The sequence below is a fragment of the Thunnus albacares genome, chromosome 1, assembly GCF_914725855.1.
Source record: "Thunnus albacares chromosome 1, fThuAlb1.1, whole genome shotgun sequence".
Lineage (NCBI taxonomy): Eukaryota > Metazoa > Chordata > Actinopteri > Scombriformes > Scombridae > Thunnus > Thunnus albacares.
Genome location: NC_058106.1, coordinates 38,941,894 through 38,963,222, shown reverse-complemented (window position 1 = coordinate 38,963,222; position 21,329 = coordinate 38,941,894). Strand labels below are relative to the sequence as shown.

The 21,329-nt window shown below is 38.0% G+C and overlaps 3 protein-coding genes across 3 annotated transcripts in view; 1 reads left to right on the top strand and 2 right to left on the bottom strand.

Annotated features, from left to right (window-relative positions):
* The window catches only part of LOC122986896 (NLR family CARD domain-containing protein 3-like), a 1,497,050-nt gene that overhangs the window by 1,204,232 nt on the left and 271,489 nt on the right, over window positions 1-21,329 (top strand). The window lies entirely within an intron of this gene.
* The window catches only part of LOC122986633 (interferon-induced very large GTPase 1-like), a 79,350-nt gene that overhangs the window by 54,575 nt on the left and 3,446 nt on the right, over window positions 1-21,329 (bottom strand). The window contains 3 exon segments of the mRNA XM_044357937.1: window positions 20,707-20,793; window positions 20,903-20,970; window positions 21,081-21,164. Coding sequence (XP_044213872.1) covers window positions 20,707-20,793; window positions 20,903-20,970; window positions 21,081-21,164 — 239 coding nt within the window.
* Window positions 112-12,477, bottom strand: LOC122986683 (interferon-induced very large GTPase 1-like). The gene is given in 12 exon segments (XM_044357984.1): window positions 112-587; window positions 589-4,846; window positions 5,140-5,188; window positions 5,283-5,477; window positions 5,671-5,725; window positions 6,730-6,816; window positions 6,926-6,993; window positions 7,104-7,187; window positions 7,454-7,551; window positions 7,670-7,766; window positions 7,867-8,012; window positions 12,323-12,477. Coding segments are annotated over 11 exon segments (5,535 nt in total). The 5' UTR covers window positions 7,987-8,012; window positions 12,323-12,477; the 3' UTR covers window positions 112-163.

Sequence of the window (21,329 nt, the reverse complement as noted above, 5' to 3'; positions counted from 1 at the left end):
GATTGATCTTGAATTTATCTGATTGATTTGACCAACTTGATCTGCTGAATGCTGTAACATGTTTAGTCCTCATGTCCTTTTGCTCCTCTCCAGTGTTCATTTTTGTTAGAAAAAAACTTGCATGTTTCTAATTTGGTTTTGTTTAAAGACATTTGTATGTTGTTCACTTTATGTTGAAGGCATCTTTTAACCCCTTCAGTGCTTGTTCCTTTGTGATTCTCCTCCAGGCCTCTGGAACATCAGCTGGCTTGGCCTTATATTCTTGAGCAAATCTGTCATTGTATTTTACCAGTACAAACTTCCAGTAGTCAGATGCCTCCATGCTGGGATCTGGAGGAATCAACCAGTCTGGATAGTACTTGGTGTAGTCTTTGTATGGATGAAGCTCTCCTTTAGTATCTATGTTTCTGAATTTACGTTCACTTTGCACACAAGTTGTACACAGTGTTTCAACCAGCTTCTTAGTGTCTTCATACCTGCATCTACCAAGACCTTGTGGTCGATGAACAGCTGCATGATGCTGTTTGTGATCTTTGCCTCCAGCCTCACAGGGAACTTTACAAAATGGACATTGTTTTCCACAATGACACTCGCCTGAAAAGCTCATCCTGTGGTTTGATTGGAAGTTTGTTCAGAGTCTCAGTGATGTTTTCAGACTTTGAGAATTCCTCCTGAAGCTGTTCTTTCAAGTCTCCTATTGACATTTTGAGGCTGTTGATAAATGGATGACATGTGCTTTGGATTTGAAACAAGGCGGTTTTTTCATCCTCTACTGAAATTGAGATGTCTTTAATCAAATACTTCCGCATGTTGCTGATGAGCTCTGTGATGCTTTCATTGTTGTCTGGCAGTTGAACACCATCTGGTCCTTTTGTGGCCTGCTCTAAGGCTGCTGTGATTTTGTCAACTATCACCTTCAGATTCTCTTGTTTCAGTTTGCACAAAGTTTTGTTCTTACACATTTGTTGCTGGATTTGCTGAAATATCCAATCCTTCACATATATTTCATAATTACAAATGTACTTGACAAAACTATCAAAGTCATCCTTTTGCAGCAACTCTTCCTGAATGTTGTACTGGAAAAAGGAGCGGGAACTGAACTCTGCTGAATGGAAACCTGTCCAAATTTCATCCACAATGTTTATCCCCAGAGATCTGTTGATGTACTCTTCCACAGCAGGTTTGATACAAAACTGGACAAAACTTTTTGCTTTGCGCTGACAATCATCTCTCTCTTTGTTTAAATCAAGAAAATCTGACAAGTAATGAGTCTTGTACTTCTGCAGCTGAATTTTAATATCATTATCTGACAAGAATTTTTGGTGCATTTTGAGGAATTCCCTTGAGGCAATGCCACACATGTGAAGTTTCAGGTCAATCTCAAACTTTGCATTTATTCTGTGATACTTGTAACTTTGATCAAGGTATTCATCCATTTTTTCAAGAAGCTCCCTTGTTAAAGAGTCCTGGTAATCTGTGTTTGTCTTTGCTTTATCAAGTACAAACCGTGTGCAAGACTCAATGACACTGTCAGCAAACTTCTGCAGTTTTGGATCTCCCCTCCACAGATATCCAGCCTTCTTCATCCAGGAGTCTGTACGTTCAGGTCTGGTTTTAAATGGAGTCTTCCCAATCTCCTTTAGGTCTTTAATGTTTTGGAAGTTCTCATCAACATTCTGGTTTGAGAAACTTCTTCTCAACTGATTCAGGACACATGCTGCGATATCTCGCTCTTTCAGGCCAGACACATGTTTAGTGGCTTCAGTCCACATCTTTCCAAACTTCTGTGTCAGCTGTTCATCAGACAGTTTATCAGAGTTTTTACAGTCACTCAGGAGCTTCATGACCTCATCTTCAATCCTGCCTCTGTATTTCTTCTGAATGTCTTGAACCTTTTTTGAACTTTTTTTCAGCTCAAGTGCACAATCCAATTTATTGTTCACTGAATGTTTGATTTCCTGTGCGAGACTACCGATGCTGTTGAAAAAGTCAGTTTTGTATTTTTCCATCAGATTTACATTCTGGTCTTTCTTTTTGTAGTAGTTTGTTAGTTTCTGCTTCATTTTTCCTTCTTCAGATGCTATTATTTTTGACACCTCTGATTTTTTTGAATCAACCAAAATGCTCCAAGTTTGAATATCAGCTTCATTGTCAGAATATAAGATTTCCAACTCTGCTTCTGTTTGCCAGAAGAGGATTTTTTTTCTGAACTCCCATTCCCATTGACTAGACTCTTTGCAAAGGTTAACATAGGCTTGAGCCACAAGAGTGTTTCTGAAACTAAAGATGAAGTTCTCATATTTCACTGCTTTCCAGAGACTTCTCATCCATTCTAGAAACTCTGGGATCTTTGAGACCTCATTGCTTCGGTCTGTTTTCACTGCTGCCAAAAGATTTTTCTTTAAATCTGCTACAGCTTCACTGTAACCTGTGTTCACTGCTGCCATCGGAGGGGTTCCATGCCAGAGTCCTGGGATGTTCCAGTGGTTTTTGTCCATGTCATAGTCCAGCACATCTGTGAATGCTGTAATAGAAGGCTTCTTTTCCATTTCAGCTGCAATTTGTGTCATTTCATTGAGCTGCTCCAAGAGCTTCTTTCTATCTGTTATGGTCTTTGCATGAGCTGAAACTCCAGAAACATTTTGATGCACAAAATGACAAACTGGCTTTTTACCAATATGTCTCATTCTCAGGAAGGCGTGAACTGCAATTTGCAGGATGTCTTTCATTTCTGTTGAGTTCTCCATGGTGAGGTTAATGATGGTGAGATCACTTAAACCAATCACAAAGGTTGCCATCTGGTTGTCATGCACATAACTTTCATCTAGTTCTGCCAAATCAGGAGATTTTAGACCCTCTGTGTCAATGAGAACTATAAATTCATAATTCAACTCATGTTTCATGTCCTCTCCAACTTTGAGGAAAAGCATATCAGCTCCTCTTGTGCATCTGCCACTGCTGACATGAAACTGCACACCAAACATGGTGTTGAGGAGTGTTGACTTCCCTGTACTTTGAACACCCAGCACACTCAGTACTAACAGTCTGCTCTTCCCTTCAACCTTCTTGTGAAGCTCCGTCAGCACATCTGTCACCCATCTCTCTGGGATGTTGGAAGCATCTCCATCCAAGAGCTCTAAAGGATATCCATCCAACAGCATTTCAGCAGCCAAACCAGGGAGACGAGATATTTCATCAGCAGTGTTTCTTGAGCCAGAAATTGAGAACTCATAGATGAGTCCCATCTCTCTCATGTAATGCTCTACTCCTAAAGAGTTCTCCATCAAAGCCTGATCTAACTCTGCAATGAGATTTTTATCTTTCTCCTTGCATTGCTCTTTGAATTTGTTGTGCAGCTCAGACAGTTTCCTCCGTGAATGTGTGTTAAACTTGAGTTTCATCCACTTAAGAAAAAAATCTCTTTCTTCTTTGTCACTTGTGGATAAAGTTTTAATAAAACTCTTCATTCCTTTGGACAGTTTTTGTTTGCTTTGCTCCTCCCTAATCTTTTGTTTTTCTTCCTGTAGCTGGCATTTATACTCTTCAAGTCCTGAGTCACCAGATTTCAATCTACACTCCTCCTTCTCTAACTGTGATAATCTTTTCCAGTTATTTCCCTGCAAAGGAAGTTGTTGTTTTTTGTAGTCTGGTATACTTCGCCCCTCAATGTCAACCATGATCTCCTCAACTGCTTTCTTTTGTTTGTAACTTGTGTTTTCATCCACAGACAGACCAAGTTCAACAGCTTTGTCAAGCATCTTTTCAATGATAACTGTGTTTGCTCTATTTGATTTCTTGATGGCTGCACAAAGTTTCTTTGAAAACTCTGCAACATTTACCTTTGAGTCTTTGATTTTCACACTGCTTTTTGGTAGCTCTAACTCTTTCAGTGTTGTCTGGACAGACATCATGTCCTCTCTAGAGTTGTCCTTGCGATTAACAACCAAGAAGAGTTTGGATTTCACATCTTGAAGAGAAGTCAGAATCTTGTGCTCATTGTCTTCAACTTTGTCCAGGAACACAAAGGTCGCAGTTGACACTTGAAAAAGAAAATTGAATTGTGTGAGTGACTCACAAATGTCTCCTCTCAAATTGGCAAAGGCAACTGGTCCTGGAAATATGTCAAGATTTTCTCTGCCACTGGGAAGGTACCAGCAAACCTCGACTAAACCATTGGCAATTTCTCTTTTAAGTTCTCCTCCTTTCATATCTCTGTGTATGAAGATGTTGTGATTCTGTTGGCCACGACTGAGAACATGATTCAACATCTGTGACTTGGACAAACTACAGTTTTTCAGCCTCACAAAGGTAAAGAATGGTATATTTGCTTGGACAATGTTGTCTTCAACAAATCCTTTTGATTCAGACAAATCATGTGGACACCACTCTTTGACGATGTCTCTCAGAGCCCACAGCATCAGGGAACACTGACTGTTATCACCATGAGGCAACAGCAGTGGGACAGAAAACTGGCACATTGACATCTTGAGGGCCATTTCCTGTTGCAAGAAGCTGTCAGCACAAAGAAAGAGTGCGACTATGAGGTCGAGAGCGTTAACCTTGTTGTCTGCAGAGTCATCTGCAGTGAACAGGTCAAAGTCAAAGAGATAATTGTTTTCCTCATCATCATCATCATCATCATCGTCATCGTTTGATAGTTGTGTACAGTTTCTGCATTCTGCGTTGATTTGAAAGAGTTTCCTGAGAAAGCACCATGGTATTTTCTCAAGTGATTCAACAGTTTCATCATAAATGCTGTTTTTGTTGATTTCCAGAAGAGACTGAAGAGTGAGCTTGTCGAGATAAAATTTCTTCAGTCCAAGTTTGGAGAGAAAGTTGAAAAAGACTATGAGAGAGAAAAAAAATCACTTTAAAAATAAACAACATACATATCAACAACTTTGAATATATATATATATATATATATATATATATATATATATATATATATATATATATATATATATATATATATATATATATATATATATATATATATGTATGTATAGATAGATAGATCTAAAAAATGTATAAAATATATTTTAAAAAATCAAGAATCACATTATAAAAAAACTACACATATTTGGCTTTACATTTTAAAAGTCACCCTTACATATTTCAAATTCAGAGTTTGCTTACCTGGTTGCTGCTTGTAAAGAAAATCATGGCCAAATTCCTGAACAATGATCTGTAATGAGTAGAAAATAAATGTTTTATAACTGAACACAATCTGCTTTATATAGATTCAGGTTGTATCAAAGACAACTAACTGTGCTTTCCACCTTTGGTGTGAGGAACCTCTGTATCCTACAGGAGAGGAAAGGTTCTTCCAGTATGCTGCTGACTGAGGGCCTCTCTGTGGGGTTGCATTTCAACAGCTGTGCCGAGAGAGAACGCAGCTCTTGGGAGTAGTGATCAGACACTGGAGGGTATGAGCCACGGGTGATCTTCAGAAGTATGTCCATCATATTGCCAGCCTAAAACAGAGGAAACACATTTAGTACACAGTTATAACCACTGCAGAAAAAATGAAGACAGGAAAGATGATCCATTCTTGTTTGTCAACTATTTAGCAGAGAAGAGATCTAAATCAGTATGTGAGAGATCATTACATGTAAGATACATTAAATCTACATGAATTACTAAACAGCTCACACACAGAATACTTACTGCAGGCTTAAGAGTGCACATGTCATACAGGACACAGCCGAGGGACCAAATATCACTGCAGAGGAGAGAAAGTCAGAGGAGAGAACAAACAAATAGACAAGCTGGGATCAGTTCTGAGGGTAGATTTACATTTATTCAATAACAGTCACTTGCAAGCTGGAGAAAAAAAGGACTTAATTGCTGAGAAAACTATGAATTGAACATTGAGACTGAGGTTTAAGTTTATTGACAACACTCCAATATATTAACAAAACAAAACATATCAGACTGTATCAGTTATTGAATGATTAAATCCTAGACTTATTTCCATTGTTGTCCCTGAGATTCTGCTTAATTTACTTCATTCATTTCACTAAAGTAGATCAGGTTACATGCATACATAAAACAGTTTAGGAGGAAATCAATACTACAGTAACTTCCTGTTGTAGATATAAACAAACAGGTTCGTTCGCTCAGTAAAGAGGAGACATGATACCTTCACATCTCCCAGAAACCTTCACCTAATCCTGCATGACTCACAGTCAGTTCAGTGGGGAGAGAACTTGTCTGCTGGATTACTATTAAATGATAATTTACACCACAAATGAGACAAACACCAAACCAATCACCTGAACAAAATGTTGGTATTGTACGTTTCTGCAAACCACGGATAAGCTGAATGTCTACGTTTCAGCGTTGCCCATTATTAGTTGAATAATGATGTTTTATGATGTAACAACGCTGTGGTTAAGGTCTGGTTAGGTTTAGGCGCAAAAACACTTGGTTAGGGTTAGGAAAAGGTCATGGTTTGGGTTAAAATAAAATAAAAAGTAACATAAAAATGGCTGCAAATGTCCTGACACCTCGCTAGGGAAGCAGGTATTGGTTTCAAGGTGGTCTCGAACTGTGCTCTCTGCTGATTTCCAACTTTCAACTTTCTGCCACGATTTGATATGACATGGATTACATGTGTTGAAACATAGATACTCAACATTTCTGTGGTTTGCAGAAACATACAATGCCAACGTTTTATTCTGGCAACCAAACACAACCTGATGTTAAAGAGCATCATGTTAGTACCTTTTGTTGTTGTATGGTTTGTTTTCATAGATCTCTGGTGAAAGGTAATATAGTGTTCCTATGAATGTTGTTGCCAGTTCTTCAGTTCTGGAAATAAGAAGAGAATAGAAAGCAGACTGTATCATGCTTTACTATTACCATTTTAATCTTGGCTTCATAGAGATCTACAGATTCATTCAGATGACATTTTACAAACCTGTTCAGCACCCTTGAAACTCCAAAGTCCCCGAGCTGTACAGTCCCACCTTTTGTCAAAAATATGTTCTATGCAGACATCATGAAAAGACATGTAATGTCATTATCATGAGTTTATACAATGCAAATAAAAAATGCATCATCACTGAGGCAAGATCATGTGGTGAATGAAGCAATACCTGTGGTTTAATGTCCCTGTGGAGGGTTTTTCTATCATGGATGTGCTTTAGTGCCAGACAAATCTGCACAAACCAGTCCAGGATCTAAGAAAGGCAGAGGAACATAGAGCCACACTTAAGAGTATCAACTTTCACTATATACATCATCTGTAATTCTAATGAATGAAAAAGCCAAAGAGATAATATAAAAACATTAAAAAGAGTCTAAATACATGTTAAAGACGTATACAGTGAAGTGGAATAGTGAGTGTTATATGATGAATTCTATCCACATGTTGAACAGCTTCACTCTAAAGATTATCAGGTTTATCCTCAACATTCATGATTGTCTTGAAGAGTTAGTAGCTTACTCGTTCTTCTGAGAAAAGTTCTCCTTTCTGAGAGTTGATCTTCTCTAAGAGGTCTCCTCCCTCACAGTAGTCCATCACAATACACAGACAGCCCTCCTCTAAAAAGATTTTTATACAGCATAAGGAACATGCATGAAAACACGTGTATGCATCAGGATATTATTGCAGTAGATGATCTCTGTGACTCTTTGAGGTTACAGCTAAGATCATTTATACCTTCAAAAGACTCTTTATACTGGACAATGTTGGGATGACTCATCTTGGCGAGGACTTCAACTTCTTTTTGAACGTTCTGTCTCTCTTCAGGTGACATCTGTCAAAGTGAGAGGGACAGATAATGTGAAAGAGCAACGTAGTAAAGAGGAGCTCAAATCAACACTGATACTGTGGAATATTATGCAAAGGGTTCTTACTCTAGATATGCCATATATCTCCTTGATGACATGTTGGTGTCCATCCTCTTTGGATTTGACAAGGATGGCCGTTCCAAATCTACCTTTCCCAATTGTCGCCACCTTTTCGTACTTCTCCATGTTAGTGGAATGACTGCCACCTCATGCTGCAGAGAGACAAACACAACTGATTGAACAAATGCACTGAATTAACTACAGTAAAGTTACAATGAATAACAAACTCTGAGTTACATATTTAAAGCTGCACTAATCAATATTTCTATTTTAACAGTGAATCACATCACTCTGTGCGATGTGAAAAGGGTCATTTATCATACAGGGGACATATTAATACTTGTTGTGATTTTCTGTTATTTTTACTCTGTTATAGTGTCTGATGTCTATATTAAATATAGTTAAAGGTCCAAAACATGAGGAGTAATATACTGTATGTCCACATGTGTCCTGACTTTTGACATGAAACATGTATTTTCAACATGAAGCTGTTATGTATATGACCAGCATCCATATGGGCAGACTGCCCTCCATCAGGCCATGGATGAAACATGTTATGACAACTTTGTATTTGCTGTTGTGTGACTGATGTTTGACCTGAATGAATAAGAAGGAGACCTGCAGAGGTTGGAGACCTAAAACTCTGGAGTATCTGTGTCCACAGTCAATAATCTGATGAGTATTTGATGGTTATTTGTTTCTGCTTTGAAAACAAAACTACTGTGAAACTATCAGCATGCCTCTCTCTCATTCTCTCTCTAGCTCGCTCGCCCACCATTCTCTCTTCTCTCATGAGAGTAAACTCAGCTCGAGTTACTGCTCATCATATTTCGGTGTTTTGGTTTATCCCCTGTAGTTTCAGGCTACAGGGGTCCTGATAAATAAATAAATAAAATCACTATATTTTGCTATTTCAGGTACTATAATTGCCTCCATGATCAGTGTGTCACAGCCAGTGCTGCTGCTGCAGCTGATCACTCTGCTGGTAAACGGGTCAAACTACAATAACTAACTTGTTTTTAACACACCAGCAAGCTGCTGCTCCTTTCACCTCACGCAGTGTCTTTGTCTCACGTCTCTCACTACACATCAATCTTTAATTGAAGCCTCACAGCTTGAAAACCTGATATAGTGTAAATTTTGATTGACTTTTTTGCCTATTTTATGATTGCAGTATTAAAGGTCATTCCTTACCAAGGCTGTCACTTTTTATCCGAAATTCCTACATTTGTTTGAATGTGGTAAAACATGAAATATTCACACTGAAATGACCTGTTCAAAGTCTATAAGTGCAACAGACCGTTTGAAGTAGTTTGCCTTGTGATCCAGCAGAGGGCGTTGTTAGAATTCACTATCAGCTTGACCTGTAATGCTCTTTGACCAGTAAATCAGTAAACTACAATAACTAACTTGTTTTTAACACACCAGCAAGCTGCTGCTCCTTTCACCTCATGCAGTGTCTTTGTCTCATGTTTCTCACTACACATCGATCTTCATATGAGGCCTCACAGTTTGAAAACATCTGGTAAAGTGTAAAGTTTTATTTACTTTTTTGTGTATTTTATGATTGTAGTATTAAAGGTCATTCCTTACTGTATTTTCAGTGATTAAATTAAAGTGATCAAAATATCTAATAATGTATGTTGCTGTGTTGTACACAAAGCTTTTAGCGCAGGGGTCTCAAACTCAAATGACCTGGGGGCCGCTGGAGGCAGAGTCTGGGTGAGGCTGGGCTGCATCAGGTATTACACAAAAAAAGCTTTGCAGGCGCAAAAAAGGCGACTACTACCGGGTTGTTCATTACCCGCCGTGCTTTTGTTGTTGTAAACGTCGTCAGAGAAACAAGTGAAACAAATGGCATCATAAAGAAATATCTTTATAATGTTTATTGTGTAAGACATTTAATATGGAGTAAAATGTTTTGAGGAATAAATCTCTTTCCACAAATGATTCAGTACATTTCATTCACCCGAAAGATTTTTTCGAATAATTTGTCCGTGAATGTCACATCATTGCAGAGCAAACGTGGAGAACATGAAGCCGGGGCAGTGGGACACCATTATCCCATGGTTTGCAGCCATGGAGGCGTTATTTATTGGCTTTTATTTTCTATTATAACTCCATGGATGCAGCGGGCGCTGCGAAGTTAGCGGCGTTGTCAAATCAAAGTGTGTTCATGAAAACGTATATTAACTTTTAATTCTCTTCACAACGTGGCATTATGTGACAGAAATATGCACATACATTATTATCTGACGGACTTATAAAGACGCAGATACACTTGGTTCTGTTGTTTTGATGTCACACACTGTGGAATCACATGCACGAGTCTCATTTGCTGTCACAGTGAGCCAAAAATGGATGTGAAGGTCTTTAAACCTCCGTTTGTACGTCAACAGTTGTGTCCGTTCCGCTCATCAGACCTCAGTGAGAATTACGCACAGGCTCTCCAACAGCTGATCATTACGCACGGCTGCTGTGGATATTTGAAACGACTTTACCCCTAATTCATCACATTTTTCTGCAAACCGTCACCACTGTAAAGTGTCAGTCATCATTATTAAACATCAGAAGAATGATACATGATTTATTGAAACGTACTTTACAAAGTGCTTCAAAACAAAATGAAGTGATCGTTAACAGAGATGATGCTGAAATAAACAGAATGATGCTTTAATAAGGTTTAATAATTCACCTTTGAATTTTACTGAAAGCTGTGTAGCAAAAATAACGACACAATCTAACGTGAGGCACATTCTTCCTGTATAAATATCATAGTTGTTGTGAAACAGCCATATACCCCTGTGATTGGCAGGTTTGTTCAGCTCCAGCTTGTGCAATAAAGGGACCTTCCACACACAACACAGTAAAGTGCCATTCATATAAAACTTGAGACCCATGTGTTAGCGGATGTAAAACAGAAACAGTCCAGAACCCAACAGTAAACATTTGACACTGATATAAAACAGAGAAAAGCAGCATCATAACTACAGAGAAACTTTGACATTGTTGCTTGATAAATTCATTTAATGATTAATCAATTATCAAAGATGTTAGTGACAATAAACTAATTCTGGCAACTAACTAATGATTTAATCATTAATAATAATAACATTTATATAATTAATATCACATCTCTGCATGTTCATCCACATTAAGAAACATTAACCAGTAAACCAACTCAGTAAATAGAGAAGGATGTGTAATAATCTGAAAGACTGTGAGACAAACTAACAAACGAGATACTGTCTTAGTTTCTCTGGATCAGGTCTGGATCAGGTCTGGATCAGGTCTGGATCAGGTCTGCTTTCTGTCTCCAGAGTCAAAACTAAACATGGAGAAGCAGAGTTCAGTCTTTATGCTCCACATAAAACTGCAGGTCTGCTGCGACTCTCAGTTCTTTAAATCACAGCTGAAGACTTTTCTGTTTGCTGCCTTTCATTAAACCACATTAAGGGTTAATATTTTACACTGCACTGTAACTTTTATTCTCTTGTTCTATCTGTCTTATTCTATTTTAGCTTCTTTTTATTTCCAAATTTAACACTTTTTAAATGTTTTTTATATACAAAATAAACATATAAAATACAAATACAAATATACAAATAAACTTGCTTTGTAGGAGAAAAGTGGAATGGTTTTACATTATTACTGATTAGCTGTGTCCTTGCAAATACAAAACACCCGCAATATTTTTTAAAAGGCGCTTTAGTAAATATATAAATACCGATTTTTCATGCGTTCTTGGGGGGAAAAGTTGCATTAAATCATCACACCACCAGACGCAGCTCTCAACCTATAAAAATAGGATCGCAATTTCCCTTTATGATTGAAATTTGCCTTTTGGTTCAGATGAATACTTAAATTGTTCTAAATCCAACAAATACATGGTCATTTCGTCTGAAATGTGGCCTGTCTTTCTGCTGAACTTGTGAAACGTCAGAGTTTCCGGTTGGCCTTTCAACAACGTCTTCGCGGTCCGCAGTACCAAACTATACATGTACTATCATCTGTATATAGAGACCGAATGAATGCACATAAATCATTGAAATCACCGCATTAACGAAAATAATGTTTTCTTTAGTGTGTATATCATCAATTATTCGTTGTCCTGCCCAGGTCTGGTGATGTAGGCCTCGGCCTAGTATAGACACTGATACCATGTGAATAAAAGCAGCTAAACAAATCAACATCTGATCATCTGGGAAAGAATAGGGATCGATCATAGTCAACCAAAGTAAAAGAATCAGGTTTGTCAATAAAAATACTGAAAACAGTTCAAAGTAAAACGTTTCCTCTGTGCTGAGACTGAGGTTGTCACAACATACAACAGTTTACAGTGGAGCCCTGAGTATCACATTAACATAATCTGTTATATTGAATATATAGCTATACATTGTTCAACTTGTTTTTCTCCCATCAGGCACATAACAGAAAAATCACTGACAAAATTATAACCCACCTTTGTAGAAGAGACTCATCCATGTTAAAAATACATTCTTGTATCCAGGAGTTGGTTTCAGTCATGCAGTAATCAGTTGTTCAGGCGTCTATCTGTCCTGATAAAACACAGCATTTCCCTTCATATGCAGAGGCAGTCCGCCATTACAGCGCTCTTTCTCTTTAAGAGGCAGGTGTGTGGTGCAGAACTGAGGAGACATGTCAAATATTTTTTTTAAGCACTGGGGAGGGACTTATGTTTTTATTTTGGCTTAGATGAAGGACATACAACTTTAAATGGTTAATACTTTCCCCCCCTTAAAATACGTGTTTTACCGTTTTATCATGTCAGGACTCACAAATCGTCTCTGAGGAAATAAACCACTAAAACCTGCTTATTCAGTTTGTGTTGGAACATGAAGGGTTGAATGAAAAAAGTCTATTTTAACAGACTTTTACGCCTCCACAGTTACTGGGAGGAAAATGCTGCTTTCATCTCTGTGATTGGTGGTCCAGCTGTAATTTCACAGAGGGCCAGTAATTTCAACAGCATTTAACAGTAAAATTGACCAATCATGACTTGTCGGTGTTTGTGTTTAGCCTAGTTAGTTAGTTAACGTCTATTAAAAGTTGTCAAATTGCTGTAAACGTAGCTACTGGCTGAAACAGCTCCTCCTCTCAACCTGCAGCAGAGGGAGGAGGAGGAGGAGGAGGACAGGATGAAGATACTGACTGATGTCTGTGTTCTTCATTCCTTCTAAACGTCACTCAGTATTTTAACACCTGTTGGTTATGTTACCTTTAGATGCTGAAAATAATCTGAATCAAGCTGATGAGTGAAGGTGAAATGAATCAGCAGCTTCAGCCAGAACTAAACCAACCAGAAGAAGAACAAACATGAACCACACAGCAGGAGGTTTTTCAGGTTTGTTGATTCACAAACAGTCTCAGCTCTCTGCATTCATCTTTAACCTGAAGAGTCCTTTAAGGAAATCTGATAACAGAGCAACAGCTCTGAACTTTGGAACGAAGAATCTGGAACGAAAGTCAAATATTAACAGACAGTATAAATCTTTATCGAATCATAAAGTGATGTGTGTCTTTTATTCCAACAAGGAAATAAAAAGTATTGAGATGGCATTAAGGCCGTCTGTCGTTTCTCTGTGATATGTGCAAAACGGGACAAATAAATTGTTTGTGGATAAGACAAAGATCAAATTTGAACCATAGTGTCCCTGCAGCTGACTAGTGGCCTGACTGATCAGAGCTCTACAATCCTGCCATGAGGGAGAGGAGGAGAGGACATCTCTCTTCATCTGATAACATCAAAAGTTCAGCTTTGTTGCAGGTCTCCCGACTCATTTTTAAAAAGATGAGAAAAAGAAAAGAGAGGGTGAACGAGCAACAGAGAGACAGCAGTGGAAAGTTTTCACTGAGAGCGAAAAAGCCCGTGACGGTGGTTAAGTTCTAAATCACAAATAAACAACCATCAAACAATCAACAGTTACTTTGGAGATAGACGCACTTTTGGTGCAATCTGGACACATGACACGTTTAATATTAACAAACTTTGAATAAGCAATCGCATCAACCTCTGGCAGGGACAGCAAGAGCAAGAAAGAAAGCAGGAACAGGGATCACTTTGTGTAGAACAGGAAATGACCAGGTTTTAGATTTTATGGATTTTTATTTTTCATGTTCATGCTCTTGTCCTATCTGATGAAATACTCAGTTATGGACATACTGGTGCTATCTCAGTTCAGAACATGGAGTCCATTGTTCAGTATGCTAGCACATATATAGGAAAATATAATACACAAGTAAGGTTTTGTAGGATTTTTTTCCTTTCTGCTGTTGTAGTGCCATCATACTCCACGCAGTGCTGAGGTAGCAGCCTCCTCAACTGCTTTTGGTTTGTCACTTGTGACAAATGAAGATGTTGTGATTCTGTTGGCCACGACTGAGAACATGATTCAAAACCTGAGACTTGGACAAACTACAGTTTTTCAGCCTCACAAAGGTAAAGAATGGTATATTTGCTGATCTTGACGACAGCTGTCATTAGTAAGCAGTATATATATTAGCAGGCTTTGTCCATAAGTACTCATAGTTGGGTAAACTTGTGCGTGTGTGTACAAGAAGATATAACAAGGACATGAATAAAAATATAACACTGCTGTTGTCTCGTGTGTTCTGCTTTCTCATGGTACTGTGTTAGGATGGCCATGTAGCGGCTGGACTCTAAAGCAAAAGGCTTGAGGCAGAGGTTAGGTTGCAGACCAACCAGGTGTTTATTTCACCCACAGACACAGTACAACAGTCATAATTCTCCCCATAAAATACTGTGGATGACAGGCAGCATGTGATCTTGACAGCAGCAGCGCTTGATGGAAACTGGCAGCCTTATATAGTCTGCCACTGGGTACGACCTCGACCCCTACCACAGTATAGGGAAATCTGCCCCTCCCCTAACATCAAAACTACACAAAAACAACAAATACATGAAATACATTTTATACTACACACATGTCAAATAGTTTACCTCATCTAGATTTATGCTACACATTACAATAGAATCATAGAAAACCTGAACAGTAGATTAAAGTACACTAACATCCCTACACTAATTACTACATGGTATCTCCCGGAACCTTTAAATTGGTGCTCAGGTACCCTGGAGACTCTTTTAGCCCGAATACCCTGGAGAGGAGAAAGAACAGAGGTTTGTGACCGACACAAACATGACACATTATATTATTGCACAATCAAGCCACAGTTAGCAATTTTCAATCCACCATCATTTTGGCAAAAGTTGTACCACAATGAGCTCATTATGTTGAGGTAATCAAACACTGAGTGCATATGTCTGTCTCCACAGGGCTACATTATCTACAAGACAAGTCCGCAACACATATTTTTATTATTAAATCTTTGATCAGTTATATATAAGACATGGGCCTAGATTTGGGTATGTCGGTAGGAACATGTCCCTTCCAATATTTTTACAGATCTCAAACAATCTAGCTGTTCAAATTCCACATAATGTTAATAGTAAGATCACTGCAGAATTGCCAGGTTTGTGTGTTTTCAGGAAAAAAGTGCACTATTATGATCAAGAGAAAAGAGCTGAAAGAGCAGAATAAGGGTCTGAGTGGATCAAGAGTTATTATTGCATATGTGTCACTAAGACATGAACATTATTTATAAGCTAAATTAGTATTAATAAAGTATTTGGATTCGTGTAGTGTGTAGGTGTGTGCACATCTATTTAATGGCCATCAGGGGGCGACTCCACTGGCTGCAAAAAGAAGTCCGGCTGTATGGAAGTCTATGAGAAAATAACTCTACTTCTCTCTTGATTTATTACCTCAGTAAACTGTTTCCTAATGAATTTATGGTCTTAATCGCTAGTTTCAAGTCTTCTTCAATACAGCATGATGTTCATTTTGTAAATTGTGGTCCCAATTTAGAGTAAAATTGACGATAAAGCAGTGTCACAACACAATCTGATTAAAACTTTTTTGTTCATTAAACCTGAATTTGAAATTGACCATCAAGGACTGTAAATTCAAGTGGGTGTTTGTCTGAATTTAGCTCAGCATCAACATCTATATCAACACCATCTTCACCTCCACCTGCTTCACTCTGAACTGATGCTGAAGAAACGTGTAGCTCACCGTCAGATTGTCCATCTTTAAATAATATATTCCATTCCTTAGAATCATCACTCTTCATGGACACACAGCTGGGTACAGGAGAGGATGGTCAACACAACACAAACAGCTTTGAGTGTAAATAATGATGGTTGGATGATTTGGGTCATGGACAGTTAAAGATCCTCATCTCACCTTTGAGCTTTTGTCTTGGTGTCATGTTTCCCACACAGAGCGGTTCTAGAGGGAGTGTTTCCCTCCTCGCAGCCGACACCTTCACACAAACACAACAACATGCTGTCAGAGCTGCACTCACTCATTTCAACAACACTGAGAATGTTAACTTAGAAAACGCTCATCTGCTTCATTCACATCCAGTTGGATAATTGAGGAAGACCATGTTATAAGAAAGATGATTTCATATTAAATATCCTCAGCCACATATATTTAGAAATCAAAAAAATAAATGAGCAACTTTCCATTTTACAATCACAGGCTATAAAACACCTTTTCTTTAGAGAGATGGTGGTGTTTGGATTTGGATTGTGGTGGCGGAGCCATTATTGTGAAACAATTTTGCACTGTGGACCAATGTTGCTATTACACATTTTGATGTGAGACTGGGTTGGTTGTTGAAAAGCACCGTCCATACACTGGAATGTAAAGGGAGACAACAATGTTTTAGCTTTAGATGTTTTTTATGACAAGCAGGTTTGTCTGGTTTTATATTTGTTACTCAAAAGCATAGCGAGTCACTCAAGTCGCCTTTACCATGAAGCCTAGTGAGCTACAGTATGGAACCAGGAGCAGGATGCTTGACTAGTCACACAACTAAAAAAAATGTTTTTTTTTAATAGATGTTTGGACATCAGTTGGCAAATGATTTGTTTACATTTCCAAAGAATGTGTTTGAGGTCTAATTTATTCATTTCTCCCTCATCGTCCACCTCCTGATCTGACCACACAGGTGATGAATGTGTGGGTGGAGGCCAACAGTCTCTACAGCTCTAAATCTCTCTACAGCTTCATAAAGGTCTCATATTTACTAAACCACAAACACTTGAAAGCAATCCAATCAAATTTGAATGTTTTCAACAAATCCCCTCTCTAACTGTACTCCGCCTATATATTCTGTTTCCCTCAGAAATACATCACATTATGAAAGATAACTGTGATTTTACTGTGACATTAAAGCCCACTACAGACCACTACAACAAGTGGGAAACGTATCTCGCCATAGGTTTGACTAAAATACATAACTTACCAGCACTGTGAGCTTCTTGGGTTACATAACCAGATTCTGCACCAGCAGTAGAGGTGGTTGATGCACCTGCAGTGAAATTAAGAAATTTATTTAACATTGATTTGAATTTTAAAATGCAGGAGGTTACTGTTTTTATACACATCAACAGTGAGAGCTGTGTTTACTGGAACCTGTGACCTTTTTCCAATCATGTATATTAATAGTGCTCTTAGAAAGGGGACGGATGGATTTAAGTTATTAATGTTAGCCTTTTAGTGCAGGGAGGAATAGTACAAGCAGAAACAGCCACAGTGATGATGATGTTTACCTCATTATTTGAAATGATGGCTTACTTTTAATATGAACATCCAACATTGTAACATTATATATATGACTGAAAATAAGGAAAAGCATAACAGGTCCCGTTTAAATGATAATGATAGATGAAGGCTTAAACTGAAGAAGACCCTTTACCATTAAATTGTTTAACTTAAATCATTGACTTTTATAATTTCCATGTATATTAGGGTGCAGTAAACATACAGATATCTTCATCACATCTTATTTTAATAATAACAACAATGACAATAATAATAACAATAATGATAATAATGATAATAATAATAATAATAATGATAAGAGTTCTGCAAATCTCCAGAGACCATCAGCTGCTTGCGTGTAAGCTGGAGCTCGGCTACAAACAGCGATGGAGACCCTGTCAGCTCTGCCAGTCAGAGCAACACTGTGGCATGTAAGGTCACAGTGACACAAGAGATGTACAGTGAGCTTATATTCTCGTATCGCTCTTAGTGGCAGGTGCACCAGTCAGAGAAGCGCCAAGAAATCCAAAACAATCCAACTGATTTCATTCCAATTATTTTTCAGCTATTCAAAAGCCTTTCATTCATTCATCGGCAACTTATGAGTGTGTAATTAATATTATTACACTCTTTGTTACAAAGGCAGAAATACAAAATAGCACAGCTAAGGCTAATGTAAGAGGCTGATGCTCTCCTGTGGTTTAGTGCAGATTATCTCAAGATATACAGTGCTGCTTGAAAGTTTGTGAACGCTTCAGAATTTTCTTTATTTCTGCAAAAAAATGACTTAAAACGTGATCAGATATTTACACAAGTCCTAAAACTAGATAAAGTGAATCCAATTAAACAAATGAGACAAAAAACAAAAACTTTTTCATTTATTGATTGAGGAAAATTATCCGATCTTACATATTTGTGTGAGGCAAAAGTATGTGAACTCTGAACCAAACTCCAAAAAACCAAACCAAACGTCTCCAGTAACTGTTTATCAGCTCTGCACATCAGCTTGGAGGAATTTTAGCTCATTCCTCCTTACAAAACAGTCTCAACTAAGGGATGTTGGTGGGCTTCTTTGCATGAACTACATGCTTCAGGTCCTTCCACAGCATTTCTATAGGATTAAGGTCAGGACTTTGACTCGGCCGTTCCAAAACATTATCTTTCTTCTGCTCTAATCATTCTTTGGTAGAACGACTGTGTGTTTTGTGTCGTTGTCTTATTGCATGACCCACTTTCTGTTGAGCTTCAGTTCACAGACATTTTCCTGCAGAATTTGCTGGTACAGCTCAGAACTCACAGCTCCATCAATGGTTGCAAGCTGTCCTGGTTCAGAAACAGTAAAGCAGCCCAAACCATGATACTACCACCACCTTATTATACACATGGGATAAGGTAATTATTCTGGAATGCAGTGTTTGCTCATCTCCAAACATAATGTTTCTCATTCAAGCCAAAATGTTTGAGTATGGTCTCATCCATCCACAGAACATTGTTCCAATCACCTTCTGGCTTATCCACGTGGTCTTGAGCGAACTGTAGATGGCAGCAATGTTCTGTTTGGAGAGAAGTGGCTTTTTTCCTTTCAACTCTGCCATGCACACCACTGATGGTCAATGTTCTCCTGATAGAGGACTCATGAACATTGACTGTAGCCACTACAAGAGAGGCCTTTAGTTTCCTAGACGTTTCAAACCGAGAGATTGAAACATCTGTCTCTAATTTCTCCTTGAAAATGAATTGATAATCCTGGAGGTTCACATACGTTTGCCAGACACAAATATGTAACAATAAATAAATGAACAAGTCTAAGGTTTTTGTCTCATTTTTTTAAACTGATGTCTCTATATCTAGTTTTAGGACTTGAATGGAAATCTGAACACGTTTTAAATCATATTTATGCAGAAATAGATCTAATTCTAAAGGGTTCACAAACTTTAAGCAGCATCGTAGGTATTGTAAAATGGAGCCTATAGGCTTACATACCTTTATATTCTTGCCTCTCCTTTTTTCTTCTTTCATGCTCAGACACAAGTGTTCCTTTTTTGTCAGACATCATAAGAGTCTGACAAACCTGTGACAAGTGACAATGCAAACACTGAGTAGAGAATAAATGTTTTATAACTGAACACAGTCCGCTTTATATAGATTCAGGTTGTATCAAAGGTAACTAACTGTGCTCTCCACCTGTGGTGTGAGGAACTTCTGTATCCTACAGGAGAGGAAAGGTTCTTCCAGTATGCTGCTGACTGAGGGCCTCTCTGTGGGGTTGTATTTCAACAGCTGTGCTGAGAGAGAACGCAGTTCTTGGGAGTAGTGATCAGACACAGGAGGGTATGAGTCATTGATGATCTTCAGAAGTATGTCCTTCATACTGCCAGCCTCAAACTGAGAGGAAACACATTTAGTACACAGTTATAACCACTGTAGAAAAAATGAAGACAGGAAAGATGATCCATTCTTGTTTGTCAACTATTAAGCAGAGAAGAGATCTAAATGTATGTGAGAGATCATTACATGTGTACGATATATTAAATCTACACGAATTACTAAACAGCTCACACACAGAATACTTACTGCACGCTTAAGAGTGCACATTTCATACAGGACACAGCCGAGGGACCAAATATCACTGCAGAGGAGAGAAAGTCAGAGGAGAGAACAAACAAATAGACAAACTGGGATCAGTTCTGAGGGTAGATTTACATTTATTCAATAACAGTCACTTGCAATCTGGAGAAAAAAGGACTTAATTGCTGAGAAAACTATGAATTGAACATTGAGACTGAGGTTCAAGTTTATTGACAACACTCCAATATATTTTAAAACAAAACATATCAGACTTTATCAGTTATTGAACAATAAAGTCCTGACTTATTTCCATTGTTGTCCCTGAGATTCTGCTTAATTTACTTCACTCATTTCACAAAAGTAGATCAGGTTACATGCATACTGTAAATAGTTTAGGAGGAAATCAATACTACAGTAGCTTCCTGTTGTAGATATAAACAAACAGGTTCGTTCACTCAGTAAAGAGGAGACATGATACCTTCACATCTCCCAGAAACCTTCACCTAATCCTGCAGGACTCACAGTCAGTTCAGTGGGGAGAGAACTTGTCTGCTGGATTACTATTAAATGATAATTTACACAACAAATGAGACAAACACAACGTAGAGCATCATGTTAGTACCTTTTGTTGTCATATGGTTTGTTTTCGCAGATCTCTGGTGAAAGGTAATATAGTGTTCCTATGACTGTTGTTGCCAGTTCTAAAGTGCTGGAAATGAGAAGAGAATAGAAAGCAGACTGTATCATGCTTTACTATTACCATCTTAATCTTGGCTTCATAGAGATCTACAGATTCATTCAGATGACATTTTTCAAACCTGTTCAGCACCCTTGAAACTCCAAAGTCCCCGAGCTGTACAGTCCCATCTTTTGTCAAAAATATGTTCTATGCAGACATCATGAAAAGACATGTAATGTCATTATCATGAGTTTATACAATACAAATGAAAGATGCATCATCACTGAGGAAACATCATGTGGTGCATGAAGCAATACCTGTGGTTTAATGTCCCTGTGGAGGGTTTTTCTATCATGGATGTGCTTTAGTGCCAGACAGATCTGCACAAACCAGTCCAGGATCTAAGAAAGGCAGAGGAACGTAAAGATACACTTAAGAGTATCAACTTTCACTATAGACATCAATGGTAATTCTAATGACTGAAAAAGCCAACCAGATAATATAAAAACATTAAAAAGAGTCTAAATACATGTTAAAGACATATACAGTGAAGAGGAATAGTGAGT